The sequence below is a fragment of the Littorina saxatilis genome, linkage group LG12 (assembly GCF_037325665.1).
Source record: "Littorina saxatilis isolate snail1 linkage group LG12, US_GU_Lsax_2.0, whole genome shotgun sequence".
Taxonomy (NCBI): Eukaryota; Metazoa; Mollusca; class Gastropoda; order Littorinimorpha; family Littorinidae; genus Littorina; species Littorina saxatilis.
In genome coordinates this window covers 36,207,304-36,224,377 of record NC_090256.1, presented here as the reverse complement: position 1 = coordinate 36,224,377, position 17,074 = coordinate 36,207,304, and the positions used below count along the sequence as shown (strand labels likewise).

General features: G+C 43.1%; 1 protein-coding gene across 1 annotated transcript in view; it reads left to right on the top strand.

Annotated features, from left to right (window-relative positions):
• Nucleotides 1-336: 336 nt before the first annotated feature.
• The window catches only part of LOC138983079 (polycystin-1-like), a 97,923-nt gene continuing 81,185 nt past the window's right edge, over nt 337-17,074 (top strand). The window contains exons 1-4 of the mRNA XM_070356485.1: nt 337-350; nt 797-999; nt 2,880-3,050; nt 14,526-15,220. Of these exons, the coding sequence (XP_070212586.1) occupies nt 337-350; nt 797-999; nt 2,880-3,050; nt 14,526-15,220 (1,083 nt within the window). The remainder of the gene's footprint in view (nt 351-796; nt 1,000-2,879; nt 3,051-14,525; nt 15,221-17,074) is intronic.

The window sequence follows — 17,074 nt, the reverse complement described above, 5'->3', positions numbered from 1 at the left end:
AAACTGATGTTCAACAAAGTCTTATGTGTATATATGCTGTTGACGGAGTCATGTAAAAGATAAGTTCTACTGATACTGAGTTCTGTTTAATTTACAAGTGTCCTAGAATTTTGAAGGAAATTACGAAATCCCAGAATGAAACAGGAAATTTACAAATGTTCTGAAATTTTGTAAATGTGCAGGTTTTAAGAATTAAATGTAACATATAATTATATAACTTAGTCTGTGCAAGGTTACTAGGTAACTGTCGATTAGTGCATTGTGTGTAGATGGGTGTCAACATTACCGTATAGTGTGTGTAGTATTGTGTTAAGGTCTTAAACTGCTTAACGCAAAATGAGTCACACGATGTGTGTCATTTATTGGATTGTAATTCTGTGTTCAATTGGTTGACTACTGTATTTTATTTATTAACAGGACTGTCTGCTGTCTGCTCATTTATTTCTTAGTGTAAATATGTTTTGAACACACCACTGTAAGCTGTAGGTTTGTTGTTTTCATACTTAGTAAATCTCAACTTTAGGGCCTCGTAAACCGAAATAAAACATTGTTCAAACCATGTGTGTGATGTCGTTTAATATGTATTTTATTTAGATACATGAATACAAAGCCATGGAGTGTATGATTTAATTAAGGAGCACAACAAGATACGCGTATACTTGTATACTGTGCTCTTAGAAAAAAAAGAATAAAGCGCATAGTGCTTTTAGTTATGCCCTATAGAAATCTCCTTAATAAATAAATAATGTGGCGGACGATATTTTGAAATGTATTATATGTATGTGTGTGATTTCAGGTGTGAGGGCGTGTCAGTGCCCTTGTCATGTGGTGGAGGAGTGGGGGGAGGGGGAGAGGGAGGAAGGAGGAGTGTGTACCTGTCTACTGGCCCCTACCTGTTGGCCGCCAACACCTCCATCACGGCCCCCCCGGTGGTCACTTATCTCCCCCACACCCTGCAGGCCACGGCACGGCTTGCCTCCCTTGGCAACTGTTCTACAGGTAAGAGAGAGAGAGTGTGTGTACACGTGTGTATGTGTGTGTGTGTGTGTGTGTGGTGATGGGTGGGTGGGTGATGTGTGTGTGTGTGTGTGTTTGTGTGTGTGTGTGTGTGTTTGTGTGTGTGTTTGTGTGTGTGTGTTTAGATGGGTGAATGGATGGTGTGAGTATAGTATATGTGTGTGTGTGTACGTGAGTGTGTGTGTGTGTGTGTTGTGGTGTGTGTGGGGTATGTGTTTGTGTGCGTGTTAACACACACACTCACACACTCACACACACACAGATTTCGCCCCGCATTGCCTCTGAACTAAGATTATCTATCTGTGTGGGCACATTGTCTGTGTCCCGACAGCTACATTTGCAAGTTGAAATTTCAAGTTCACAGCCAAAGTCAATTGGCTTTAAAAACACAGTCACACTCATGCAGATTAAGAGAAATGTAATGCAATTTAGAGAGAGAGAGAGAGAGAGAGAGAGAGAGAGAGAGAGAGAGAGATGGGGGTGGGGGTAGAGGCTTTTTTTATATACTAAAACGGAGAATGATTCATCGACGATTGTTTTTATTGTAACCCTCTGAAGCAAAGGAGGAAGGGAGGTGCTTGATATCTTTGAAATGGCACAGTCATTGGCTGGCTTTGTGACACAATCGGCAGGAATAAACTTCACTCTCATTTGGTTCACTTTCAACAAGAACGAAACTTTTATTTGAACAGGAATTTTGAACGAACTGCGTGGTTGCTTTGGACTGAAGTTTCTGTCAGCACTGTTGTTTAATGTAAGTGCCAACAAAAACGGAAAGCGTAAAAATGGCAACAAAAATTGAAACAGTAGATTCCAAGCCAACACATATATTTTGGTTGCGCATGTTTACAGTAGACATAAGGCTCAAAGGAAAGCTATACGGCTTTTACCACTTGGATTTGCTGTCGCTCTAACTTTAGCTTTGTCGTTGACGTATCATTTGCTGTATCGCGCTTTTGGACCGATCAAAGGCTTTGCCTTGAAAGTGGACGGAGAAGATTTGTCTCTGACAGCGTGTTTAAAATAAATGCCTTTTTTGTAGCAATTTGTTGCATTCCAGTCAAGCGAAATGTATAGGCAATGTTGGGAAATAATTCTGCCAGGGGGTTTATGAGCTGTGGAAGATTTGTATTCCTTGAATGTGAAGATCGATTAAGCCCTGAGGTACGTGTTTTTATTTTTTTTAATAAAAAAAAGTTTTGAGACTTAAAATTTGGCAGTGTCCGGTCGATTTTATGCCTATTTAAAAAAAACAAAAAAAACATATACGTTGGAGCTTCTTCAAGAAATGGGTGAGTGTGACACTATCGGCGTGTGTACCGCTACTTTCAATACAACTCTTTCATGGCGCATGAAGACCTTGACAGGGCTGTTTCCAGAATATATCTGTTTTGCAAGAACTCACTCACCTGGAGGATTAACAAGTATGTTTTCATTTCATTTGACACAAAGAAGGAAGCAGCATGTGTTTATATCTCCATCAGTTCATGTGTGCACGTGATTGTAACACCAAACCTACTGAGGATGATGGTGGTGGTGATGCTATTTAGGAAAACTACTGAGCGACGTTTCTTCCTCCCTTCTATGCAGATGATGGTGTCAAGATGATGATGATGATGGTGTCAAGATGATGATGATGATGATGATGGTTTCAAGATGATGATGATGGTTTCAAGATGATGATGATGATGATGACGATGATGATGACGTCGATGCTATTATTACATTGAAAAGCTACTGAGCGGTGATGACGATGATGATGACGTCGACGACGACGACGATGGTAATGATGATGATGATGGTGATGCTATTATTACATTGGAAAGCTATTGAGCGGTGTTTCTTCCCCCCTTTCTGTGCAGATGATGATGTCAACGAAGATGATGACGACGAGGACAGCGACTGGCGGAGACAGGTGCGCTTTGTGTGGGAGGTAGAGGGGGAGAGGGTGGAGACTGACGTCACGGCCTGCACCCCCTCCCCCCAGGCACACGCCCCCTTCACCTTCACCCGAACCGGTAACGTCGTCATCAGTAAGTACACGATTCATTTACCTTTGAGTAATTTCACCTTTTGCCTGTAGGAACTAAACATCGTGTCAGTACATTCAAACCTGTCTCAGATCTGGTCAGGCTTTTCCATGGGGTGAGACCATCATTTCTCGTGCTGTTGAGGCGATCCCCGAATTTGGATTTATTTAGGAAAGAGCACAACAGTCAGACTGTTTGGCCAGTACAAACTTGCCATGAAGAAGCCGAAGTTCATGTATACTAAATATGAAGTAATTCGGTCGACAGAAGTAGAAGTTATTAGTATTTTTGTGGGTGGCATTGTTGGGGGTCAGCCTGTAAAAGCCTGTATGAACCGAGGGCTTACACTGGAAGGGTAGTATCTTTGAATGGTGTAAACATCTGTAACTTCAATGATTAGTATCACTGCACGGAGCAGTTGGCTGCAAGTGTTTTACATTTAGTCAAGTTTTGACTAAATGTTTTAACATAGAATTGCAATCAAAAGGAGAGTGGTGGTGTATGTGTGTATGTATGTATGTGTGTGTGTGTGTAGAACGATTCAGAGAAAACTCCTGGACCGATTTTCATGAATCTTCACATGAGAGTTCCTGGGTATGATATCCCCAGATTTTTATTTTTATTTTTTTATAAATGACTTTGATGACGTCATATCCGGCTTTTTGCGAAAGTTGAGACAGCACTGTTGATAACCCGTTCTTTTCTTTATTTGGTGTTTAACGTCGTTTTCAACCACGAAGGTTATATCGCGACGGTTGATAACCCGTGATTTGTAAAAATGAAAAACATTTTACAAATCACGTAAATACGCCCGATATTTTCTTGTCATCTCCAAAGTCAAGGGATCTCTAAGATTTTTTTTTTTCATTACTTTTTTGTCCCATCGCTCGGAAATTCAGGTCGCTTCCTCCCAGTGGAAAGCTAGCAGCAACAGAGTCGCGCTACCCCAAAGTCAAGGGATCTATTCGATTTTTTTCCCATTACTTTATTATCCGATCGCTCTGAAATTCGGGTTGCTTCCTCCCAATGGAAAGCTAGCAGCAACAGAGTCGCGCTACCCCAAAGCCAAGGGATCTATTAGATTTTTTTCTTTTTCTTTTCATTACTTAAATGTCCCATCGCTGGGAAATTCGGGTCGCTTCCTCCCAGTGGAAAGCTAGCAGCAACAGATTCGCGCTACCCCAAAGTCAAGGGATCTATTCGATTTAAAAAAAACAAGTCGCGTAAGGCGAAATTACTACATTTAGTCAAGCTGTCGAACTCACGGAATAAAACTGAAGGCACTGTATTTTTTCACCAAGACAGTACAGCTTCGTCAATCCCCGCGTGAAGGAAATCGCTCACCTCCCACTTGCAAAACGTAGTGATATTGACACGCCAGATTAGCGCGGTTGCGTATTGGGCTTAGCAGGAAAGCGCGCTTTTCTGTATTCTTGTTAACTTTCTGAGCTTGTTTTGAATACAACCTATCATATCTATATGTTTTTGGAATCAGAAAATCATAAAGAATAAGATGAAATCATTTTTGGATCGATTTCTTACATTCTAATCGTAAGACTAATTAATTTATTTTCGTTAATTGTGATCACATTTTAAGAGTATACATGACATGTGTATATATTTTTAGATTCAGAATGTGATGAAGAATACGGTGCAATCAATTATAAATCTGTTTGCGAAAAATCGATTTTAATGACAACTTTAATGAGTAAACTCATTAATTAAATTTTAAGCCTCCAAGCTGAAATGCAATACCAAAGTCCGGGCTTCGTCGAAGATTACTTGACCAAAATTTTAACCAATTTGGTTGAAAAATGAGAGCGTGACAGTGCCGCCTCAACTTTCACGAAAAGCCGGATATGACGTCATCAAAGACATTTATCGAAAAAATGAAAAAATGTCTGGAGATACCATACTCAGGATCTCTCATGTTAAGTTTCATGAAGATCGGTCCAGTAGTTTATTCTGAATCGCTCTACACACACACACACACACACACACACACACACACACACACACACATACACCACGACCCTAGTCTCAATTCCCCCCTCTACGTTAAAACATTTAGTCAGAACTTGACTAAATGTAAAAAGAAGTTGTATTACTTTATTGTCCCATCGCTGGGAAATTCGGGTTTGTTTTCTTTGTTATGCTAGAAATCGTAATATATTAATCTATCGGGCCCAAACCACCCCCCACCACCCAGCATAGAGGCTCTAAACAACAAATAATAATAATAATAAAAGGCATGTATTACTTTGTGGAATGCGCGATATTTTTACATTTTTACAAATCGCGGTTTTAGGTTCGACGTAATTTGTAAAATGTTTTTACACTTTTATAAATCACGGGTTAACAACTGTCACGCTCTCATTTTTCAACCAAATGGTTGAAATTTTGGTCAAGCAATCTTTGACAAAGTCCGGACTATGGGATTGCATTGCAGCTCCGAAGCTTAAGAATTAATGAATGAATTTGCTCATTAAAGTTGTCATTAAAATCGAATTTTCGCAGATTTAACAATGATTGTATCGTATTTCTCATCAAATTCTGAATCTAAAAATATATGCATATGTCATGTTTAATCTAAAAATGTGATCACAGTTAACGAAAATATGTTAATTAGGTACTACGATAAAAATGTGTTAAATCGATCCAAAAATGATTCCATCTTATTCTTTACATTTTTCTGATTTCAAAATCATATAGCTATTATATGTTTGTATTCAAAACAAGCTCCAAAAGTTAAAAAGTATACAGAAAAGCGCGCTTTCCTGCATATAGCGCAATATGCTACTGTGCTATTCTGGCTTGTCAATTTCACTTCGTTTTGCACGTGACAAGTGAGCGATTTTCTTGCCGCGGGGATTGACGAAACTGTCTGGTCTTGGTGAAAAAAATGCAATGCGTTCAGTTTCATTCTATGAGTTCAAAAGATTGACTAAATTTGATACTTTCGCCTTACGCGTTTTTTTTTCTACCCACGAAGCTTCAGTAACAGAATGGTTACTGCGGCTATTAGTAAACTTGAATTGGAGATGCGGTAAAGGCTGCCCTAACCTAGTGACTTTGCGAAGACTTCGCGAAGTCCTAGTATCCAGAATTCAGTGCCAAAGCTTCGTCCTGACACTGAGACAGCTTTGTGAAGTAGACTTCGTGATGTCCACTTCGCCCAAATAATGACAGACTTCAGCAAGTTATACACACCTAGTTTGACTTCCCCAAGGGTTTTCTGTATCGTTATCAAACGTAAAGTTGGGAGGGGGCATCCAACGCACAAGATGGACATGTGTGAACATTGCCGCCCCCGTCTACTTGAGCTGTAACAATGTCTAGCATTGCCTTTTTGCTTATATCCCAGCTAGAGATATCGGCTTAGTAAATACATGATTGATTGTACAGTTGAACTCTCCTTTTCAGAATCCCCAATTTCAGACTTCGACCTTTTTAAGACCCTTTTGTTTGTAAGGTTTCCTAAACATCTGTAGATTTCCACCATTTTAAGACTCCTTCCTTGCAAAGACCCGCTTTTCTCAGGTTTTTGGAAGTCGTAAAGAGTGGGAGGGGGGGGGGGGTGTTCCATTGTATCACTTTTAGTTGCTGTGGTTTGTTTCATATTTACTTGTATCTGAATCTAAACAGATACGTTATTGAGGTCTGAACGGTGTGTACGTGTAACTGCTCACCGGGTATATATTTTACTCTTTCCATTGTCCACATCCTTCCCAAAACCGACGTTAGCCTTTTCTCTCCTGTTCTTTTCTCTATCTTTTCCGACCAAACTGTACAGGGCAAGGTTGTTTTTTGTTTTTTTTTTAGAGGCGAACTTCTCTGCTTCAGTCTTATTCTGACGAAGATTGACATTGCTCTGCACGCTAGCGATTCGTCCGCGACGCACCCACCCATTCCACAGGATAGGGCACGCACCTCTGCCAAAGTTTCCACCTCGTGCAGTGGCGAGTGTGAATGAACTCTTTTAGACAGGGCGGGTCTGACGTCCGTTTCTTAGTGGCGAGGGGGGGGGGCTAGCTTTTTCGCGAGTAGAGCGAGGGAAGAGCGTTTGAGGATTGCCCGCGGCGAGGAAGGATTTGACTCAAGACTCAACGATTTTTATGTCCTTTATAAAAACAAGGAAAATATGATGAGAAAAGGCGCAAAACAATGGTAATTGCTCGGCTTGCAATCATGTTGGCTGTTCACAAGTCATTCTTTTGATGTCAACGAATTGGATCTTAAGATTTGCCAAACTATTGAAACATTGTTGCGTTGATGCGCTGGCATGCTCGTCTGTCTTGCAATAAGCTTCGTTGTCGCCCTTCCCATAAAGAAACGCAGGACTGCTTCTCCAGCAAGCTGCGTTTATCGAAGACACCAAAACCATCGGGGGCCTATGCATGTACACGCAAGTGGAGCAGTTTTGGGCGGGTCTTTTTCTCTCTTCCTTTATTTTTTTCGACTGAAGTGACTCAGAAAACCTTTTGGCCCCGCCCCGTTCCTTCTGCAAGGGGCCGTCACCGCCGCTGACTGACTCGACCTTTCCATTAGCTCCCTTGGCTGCGTGCTCTTTGCAACATGTGGTTAACATTTGCATCTTTCTTTTGTAAAGGCTAAAAGTTGCCTCGCGCCGGGTCGGGGCAGGAAGTGCTCGCACGGAGGCTGATATTGTTTCATTAGCCTTTATTTGCTTCACATGGGCTGCGGGCCCGCGCTGGGCTCGGGACGGGCCAAGGTAGGCCGCTTGCCTTTTATAGACACTGTGGGCCAGCCAGACCTTATTTTTGGTGCTGTTTCAATAACGTGTGAGAGGTGTCAGCGATTCTTACTGTCCTCCTGTCAATATTAAAGGCATGGGAATTGTCCGCAAAATCGCGGATTTCCGCGAAAAGGAAATTACGTTTCAGCGAAAATAAAAAAGTTAATTTAAATTATATATATACTATTGTCTCTCTATCCATTATTTGCTTACACGAGAACTATCAAAATATTGGTCTAAAATGCTAAAATTCGTTTTCCTTCCGGGGGGGTTCGCCCCCAGGACCCCCCAACGGGGAGAGCCCCTGGACCCCGGCGTATTTTCAGAGTTTTTTCAATTTTGGAATTCCCATGCCTGCTATTAACGTGCCTAGACGCTGTCATGACAATACGTACGTTTATGTGCTGTGTTGTCACCATACTTAGAAATAAGGCGCTGTCATCTAGGGGTTTTCTCTGCGCATATATTGATAAGTTTAATTTCTTGTGGTTGTTTCCCTTTGATTTTGATAGCCAATGATGGATGGTTATTCTGGTGATTTTTTAACATTTTCAATATAGGAATATCCTTTTTAACTTCGCGGAGTCTTTTTACCAAAAATGTAGTGCCAAAGCTTCACAAAACGTTACATTGTCAATCGATTGAACAGTCAATAAATCCATCCATCCATCCATCCATAATTCAGTAAATAGTGGTTATTTCAAACGTGCAGGTATGTGTGTGTGTGTGTGGGAGGGGGGTGTGAGTGTGTGTGTGGGGTGTGTGTGTGCCGTGTGTGTGTGTGTAGCCAGTCGTGCTCCGCAGGTGTACTTGTACTTGCACATGGGCAGAGGGGTGTTGGCTCCGAACTTTGCCTTCGGTTCTGCATCCTGTCAGCTTTCAAACCCTTCGCGATTAATTTCGTTTCGTGAAGCGAGTTTTCCGTCTGTTGTACAAGTCATGTTACCTGCATTTCTTTGTGCGGAGAGTGGCGGGATGCTTTGGAATGGGAAGAAACGTTGGTGAAAAACAAATGCTGGTAAGGCGGGGAGAAAGACAGACAGACACGTAGACACTGAGGGGGGAGACAGAGAGAGTCTGTGTGTGTCTGTATGAGAGAGAAAAGGAGAGAGAGAGACAGAGAGAGAGAGAGAGAGAGAGAGAGAGAGAGATACCGAGACAGAGAGAGAGAGAGAGAGAGATACCGAGACAGAGAGAGAGAGAGTGTCATAGTGTGTGTGCGCGTGAGTGTGCGTGTCTGTCTGTCTGTCTGTTCGTGCGTGTGTGCGTGCGTGCGTGCACGCGCGTGCACATGTGACAATGATTTTACCAAACCACACGGATCGCATCACGGAAATTTGCATGCGGGATGTCCCATCAGCAGTTTTTGTTTTGATTCCTTCTATCACTAGTACTATAGCGAGAAGAGCTTCGGACGACTGAGGAAGCGTCGTGTTCGTTGTGTACCTCGGTTGTGTACCTTATCGCCTGTCTGTGAATTGAACGGTCGTGAGGCTGCAAACGCACTATTCATGATAACGGCTGCCCAGACACTATGTGGAAGAAAGTAGCCACACGACTGTGACATTGCCAATAGTCACGGAACGATAATAATGCCAACATGAATCCGAAATGAAAGCCTTGATGTAAAGCCTTGATACGCACAAAGGAAAAGATAAATGCTTTGTTGGAAATTGAGGCAGGATAGTCAGGGGTAGTAACATATCAGCTCCCGGGGCGGAGGGGCACAGACTGAAGGTGGCCGCCACCCAATCTGGTGAGAACAAACCGCGGGGTCTGATTCGTCCAAATCACAACGAATCTCAACTTCAGCCAATCCAACACCGCGGCTGGCTCCCACCCGGTTGGTAACTTTCTCGTGCACCTCGACCCTACAGGCATGAGACCAAGGGTAGGGCGGATGGTGGCGAAGGGACGGGGAATGTTTACAGTGCCGTGTGCCGGGCTGTCAGCAGTGCCCGCCAATGTTTAGCTCAGGCACCGTCGCGGCAGACGCGCCTTAGTTCTATGCAGGAAAATGCAGCGCGCTATTCTGGCTATCTGGCCAACTGTCGTCCTCATCTCCAAGGCAGGTGTAAGTCACACCCGCCTTCAGGCTCAGGCATGCTCAAACCCTCGACTCAAAACTACCTAGATACATCCCCTAGTGAAGGATCTTCTCTTTTTTTGTAAATGAATTCCAATTAAGATTTCCATTCCCTTGCACATGTTTTTTTAATTTTTGTTTAATCTGTTACGGTGTACCCGCATTTTCTTCAAACTTTATGTTGTGCTTACCCATGTATTTTTTTGTAGACAGCGGGTGATTTGATGCCATAAAAACGTGGTCTGAAAGGCAAGGTGGGTTTAACAATACACGTACATGTAGGACCTTCCTAGCTGAGATGCACGAGCTAGTTGCCCCCCCCCCCCCCCCCCCCCCCCCCCGCGGGTTAGGGGGAAGAATTTACCCGATGCTCCCCAGCATGTTGTAAGAGGCGACTAGGATTCTGTTTCTCTTTTTACCCTTGTTAAGTGTTTCTTGTATAGAATATAGTCAATTTTTGTAAAGATTTTAATCAAGCAGTATGTAAGAAATGTTAAGTCCTTTGTACTGGAAACTTGCATTCTCCCAGTAAGGTAATACATTGTACTACGTTGCAAGCCCCTGGAGCAAATTTTTGATAAGTGCTTTTGTGAACAAGAAACAATTGACAAGTGGCTCTATCCCATCTCCCCCCTTTCCCCGTCGCGATATAACCTTCGTGGTTGAAAACGACGTTAAACACCAAATAAAGAAAGAAATAAAGCAAGTTGCCAACCGGGTGGGAGCCAGCCGCGGTTTGGGATTGCTTGAAATTGAGAATTGTTGTGATTTGAACCAGGATTGGTGTGCACAAGAAAGCGCCCAACTGGGTATGACCCAAGTTTTGGGTTGGATTAGTTGGAATTGACATTATTTCAGATTTTACCAAATTCGACCCGGCGGTTAGTTTTCACCCAGTTTGGAACTTTTCGTGCATACCACCCCAGGTCAACAATGTGCTCTTTTGCCATCATGTCGTGCAGCAGAAAATTCGTGCGAGCTCAACGGATGCGGCCTGTAACGCAGGCAAAGATATTCCCAAGCTACGATAGCGTTGCCTGCAATATCTTTTGACTCAGGTCTGCTCGCCATGCGAGGGTGTGGGTCGTGTGCCGTGTTTTACGCTTTCCGTTTTCCGCGGGCCGTTCCGTGTCAAGCCCTCGTTGAATGCGGTGTGGGGACGTTACACCTTGCACGGCCACCCTGCTGCTTCCATGTCGCTGTCAGCACGTGCATCGCCCGCTATTGATTGCACACATAATTTAGGCCACACAAAAAAAAGATGAAGAGGAAAGGACAATCATGCTGGCTTTTCCCCTAATGAGTCTGCAAAAGACATACATGTAGAGGCAGGTTTTGCCGAAGTGTTTGGGCGGGGGTGTGCAGGTGGAAACGTGTAGCCTCAATTTATATGGCGAAGTCCATTTCGCAAAGCTGGCTGCACAAAACATTGGCACTTTCTTTCTTTATTTGGTGTTTAACGTCGTTTTCAACCACGAAGGTTATATCGCGACAGGGAAAGGGGGGAGATAGGATAGAGCCACTTGTCAATTGTTTCTTGTTCACAAAAGCACTAATCAAAAATTTGTTCCAGGGGCTTGCAACGTAGTACAATGTATTACCTTACTGGGAGAATGCAAGTTTCCAGTACAAAGGACTTAACATTTCTTACATACTGCTTGACTAAAATCTTTACAAAAATTGACTATATTCTATACAAGAAACACTTAACAAGGGTAAAAAGAGAAACAGAATCCGTTAGTCGCCTCTTACGACATGCTGGGGAGCATCGGGTAAATTCTTCCCCCTAACCCACGGGGGGTACTTGATAAACATACTTCGCGAAGTCTTTGCCAAGTCGACTTCGTGCTCAATTAAGGCTTGCCCTTAGAGAGTAGTGAAGTCGCCATTTCTGAGAAGTTTACAAGTAAATTCAACCCTTGACAAGTCCAAGGGACATTCAATGCGTAATTAAGACTCGCTTGCAAAGATAAACCCGAAATGCCTCGTAACGTTGCCAATGAATGGAATCAATAAAAATAGGCAAATGGTTCCCGAAAGCAAACTCTTCTGGGTTGTAGTCCCGATTCTGTCCATTGACCTTGGTTGTTCAGTGCTGATTGGTATGCATTTGCCCAGGCAGAAGAATCCAGTGTTGGATTCAGGAGTTGAAATATGTAATCAAGCAAATGCGAGCACCTTTCGCTGCTTTCAGTGGGGCTGCGTGTTAACAACGACAGAGTCCATGCACAATGTACTGTCGTCAAACCAACCAACAGTGTTGAATTAATAATTGAACCTTCAAACACTCATTTTAAGTAGTCCTCCCTTGTGTGCGAAAAGTCATGATCCAAACTTCAGACCGAACTATCTCAGGGCGATTTTAGACGGTTTTGTTGTTGTGGTGGTGTGTTTTTTGTGCCCCAAATATCCCGTTCAAAATCGTCTACCTCACTATCTCCAAGCCGCTGGGTTCTTTGCGGATCCTAGCCTCACACAATTGACATTTTACTGACATTATTTGTTGCTTATCATCAGAACAATCATGTTGTTATCAAATACCATAACATTGTACTGCTGACAACTTTTCAGAGGATAAACAAATAAACACGTTATAAATGATTACATAATTAGACAGTCTTGATGATATGGGTCCCCCCGCGGGTTAGGGGGAAGAATTTACCCGATGCTCCCCAGCATGTCGTAAGAGGCGACTAACGGATTCTGTTTCTCCTTTTACCCTTGTTCAGAGTTTCTTGTATAGAATATAGTCAATTTTTGTAAAGATTTTAGTCAAGCAGTATGTAAGAAATGTTAAGTCCTTTGTACTGGAAACTTGGATTCTCCCAGTAAGATAATATATTGTACTACGTTGCAAGCCTCTGGAGCAAATTTTTGATTAGTGCTTTTGTGAACAAGAAACAATTGACAAGTGGCTCTATCCCCTCTCCCCCCTTTCCCCGTCGCGATATAACCTTCGTGGTTGAAAACGACGTTAAACACCAAATAAATAAATAAAGAAAGAAAGAATGATATGGGTCTTAATTATAGACATCGTCGAGGAATCATTGGACATTTCATCGGAACAATCACCGACTGGCTAATACAAGTTTTATCGGTGGAAAAATACTCTGGAGTGCTCGTGTGATCGATCTTGAACAGCCAATTCGAGTCGATTTATTCCGAGTCACCATGTCTTGTAGTACGTGGCAAGAGCCGTTAGTGCATGCGCATAGGTCAGTTTGCATGTCGCTGAAAACGTTTATGGGCAGAATATACCTGCGCAGTTTCAGCGGCACAGACGACGCACTGCATATTATTTATGCCGCGATAGGGATTATGACGAGTACTTGGCCTGTTTTTCTTTCATGCAACGTGTTGCGAGCAGGCTGGGATAATCTGCAGTGCGTCGTCGGTCCTGCTGAAGTTACATAATTATGTGAGCGGATCCCCTTTTCATCGTCAACTACTTCACCCCTTGGTCTTTCCTGGTTTTCCTGACACTGACCCACTAGTAATTAACACATGATCTGAACTTGAACGCGCCCAATGAAGCTGATGCATAAGAAAAGCAATAGCTGGAAGGATATTCTGGAATTGTCTGGGCCGATTTTGATAGACAGGCACATTTACGTACTTATGCTGACACGCACTTACGCAAAGACCGTCACACAGACACGCACACACACACACACACACACACACACACACACACACACACACACACACACACACACACACACACACACACACACACACAAACACATAGAAACAGACACACACACACATACACATACATGCACACACACACACACATACACGCACACACACACTCACACACACACACACACACACACACACACATCATGCAATGATCACAGACCAGCAATAATTTTCACTGGAAGTATAATTTTTTGCTTTGTGTGGTTATGTCTTTACACTCGTTTTTAACTTTTCTTTGCGCGCAGTTTCTTTTCCTTCTGTTACTCAGAAACTGCGGATTGAAATTAATGCCTATATGCATTGAATCAGTTTTTAGTGTCAGCTTTGTTGTAATCGTGGATTAAAGTTTGCAAATTCTTGAAGAAGAATGATATGATCCGAAAAAAGAAGATCAAATAAACGCTCCTTCCCATCTAACTATCGATCTGCCTGTGTCGAGTTTCAAATGCTAGTCTCTGTGCATATTTCCAGTGCTGACAGTAATATGCTAATCTTTGTGCGTATTTGCAGGGCTGACAGTAAAATGACTGTCTCCGTGTGTATGTGTAGGGCTGACAGTAAAATGCTAGTCTGTGTGCGTATTTGCAGTGCTGACAGTAAAATGCTAGTTTCTGTGCGAATTTGCAGTGATGACGGTAACATGACTGTCTCTGTGCGAATTTGCAGTGATGACGATAAAATTACGGTCCATGTACGAATTGCAGTGATGACGATAAAATTACGGTCCATGTACGAATTGCAGTGATGACTGTAAAAATACTGTCTCTGTGCGTATTTGCAGGACTGAGGACGGTAAAATGCTCGCCTTCCTATCTAGCTACCTGCCTGTGTTGAGTTTTAAAATGATATTTGCAGGGCTGAAAGTAAAATGCTAGTTTCTGTGCGTATTTGCAGGGCTGACAATAAAAATGATTGTCTTTTTACCTATTTGCAGGTCTGACGGTAAGCAACGCGGTGTCCACTGTGACCGCCTCTCTGTCAGTCACCGTCTTCCGGCCACGCCCCCGGGGGCTGCAGCTACTGCCCGGACAGCAGACCCCACTGCACACCCCCTCCTGCGTCGCGCTCACCGGCCACAGCAACAGCAACGACACCACCGCCAGCGATCCGTTCGATGCCACCACCACCACCACCACCACCACGCACCGGCAGCAAGAAGCAGACACCGCCGAGGGAGACAGAGCGAGTTTCTCTCCACATGTCGACACTGATGCTGCTTCGGCCGCGAAGTCCGGCCGGCCTGCTGAAGGTACCTGTCCACCGTTCCGTGCGAGGAGACAGGATCAAGCTATCCGAGGTTCTTCTTCTTCCATCAGTGCGTCATCAGACCCGAGACGGAATGACGTCGACAAGGACCCGGATGTTTATGGTGACGTCGGTGATAGTGACGATGTCGGAATGGCGATGATGGCGGACGAAGATGATGACGTGAGTGATGATGACGATGGAGTGGCGATGGTGGCAGCGTTCGCTGGAGAGCGGTTTGAGCTGGTGGCCGGAGTGAGGTCCGGTGTGGAGCCTCGCTTTGAGCTGTGCGTGGTGGACAGTGAGGGTCACGTGGTCAGACAGCCGTTCAACGTCCCCCAGCCTACCGCCTGTCTCGACCCCCACTGCCAGGCTGTCGCACAGGTGAGGTCACTGCCCTTGTGTGTTCTTTCCTCTTCAGTGTGTGTAGTGTACGCTTCACTTTGATTGCATGTCTTCTTTTTTTTTTTTCGTTCTCTCTACATAGCTGCCTCTTGTTTTATTCCTTAGGTACGTTTTTCGTGTCAATTCCGTGCATATGTTTAGTGCTTTTTTGTGCTTGAATTAGAAGCTTTGTTCGTTTTGTAGTGTTATATATATTTTTTTTTTAAATTTTTTTTATCCTTGCTTGTTTCTTTCTTTCTCTCTTTCTTTCTTTCTATCTATCTATCTATCTGTCTGTCTGTCTTTCTGTCAGTCTGTCTGTCTGTCTGTCTGACTTTCATTATTTATTTATTTCAGTCTTTGAATTGCCTTACTGCAGCTGTTTTCATGTATTTTCCGGAATTGTTTGACAAATTAAGACATAAGCCAGACTTTGACTAACTATTGGCAAGGCACTGGAAATACATACTTTCGAAGTTTGATTTTTACTATACATCGATTACACAAACATCTTAAGAGTGCGTGCAAGTCTCATCTTTTGTTTGTGCTGCAGAACTGAAAGCATGCTGTTCAGTTTGTATGAATTTTAATGGGAAAAGAAGGCATGCATTAACACGTCTGATTTTTGCTTCACGATTGTTGCTTGTCAAATTGAATTGCCATGTATGCGATGCGCACAACATTGCAATTACAACGGTGTAAAGAACCTGTTCAAAAAAAATCCTCTCACGGCGAAGATGCGACAAGTCTGAAATCGCTCTGCTTTCATCAGCTCATAGCTTATTGATTATCGTGGCTTCACTCAATTATAACTTCTTTCTCCCTTCAACCCCCCCCCCCCCCCCTCCCCTCTTTTTCACACGTGTCGCTGTCTCATAGAAACCGCTAACGTGAGACATTTTCATTTTCATGAAAGAATTACTTTTTATGTTGTCTTACGTAAACGAGTATCGAAACACACGAGTTGTCTCTGGAACTGAAGTAATCAGACTAATTAATTCATTGGTTTGATAATACCTCTGACTAAATTAAAATCCCGTTTTACTGTTATGCCATCCTGAAGTAAAGCTCAAATATAACAATGAAGTGTGACTGTGAGTGAAGTCCGTTATAAAAGCTACTTAGACTTTCAGTTTAGTGACGTCCGAGCGACAGCTTGGCTGTTGAGCAAGCATTTCTTGATATTTCATGGAACACTATAGTTGATGATACCCCCCGCGCGTTAGGGGGAAGAATATACCCGATGCTCCCCAGCATGTCGTAAGAGGCGACTAACGGATTCTGTTTCTCCTTTTACCCTTGTTAAGTGTTTCTTGTATAGAATATAGTCTATTTTTGTAAAGATTTTAGTCAAGCAGTATGTAAGAAATGTTAAGTCCTTTGTACTGGAAACTTGCATTCTCCCAGTAAGGTCATATATTGTACTACGTTGCAAGCCTCTGGAGCAAATTTTTGATTAGTGCTTTTGTGAACAAGAAACAATTGACAAGTGGCTCTATCCTATCTCCCCCCTTTCCCCGTCGCGATATAACCTTCGTGGTTGAAAACGACGTTAAACACCAAATAAAGAAAGAACTATATTTGATCCAAATACCTCACCACTGCAACGCTGAAGAGACTTCTTGTCTCGCTGTCTGGAGAATTCATCATGGCCGTAGGCACCATTGTCTGGAGAATTCATCATGGCCGTAGGCACCATTGTCTGGAGAATTCATCATGGCCGTAGGCACCATTGTCTGGAGAATTCATCACGGCCGTAGGCACCATTGTCTGGAGAATTCATCATGGCCGTAGGCACCATTGTCTGGAGAATTCATCAAGGTTGTTGGCACCATTGTGTGGGTTGAACAGGGC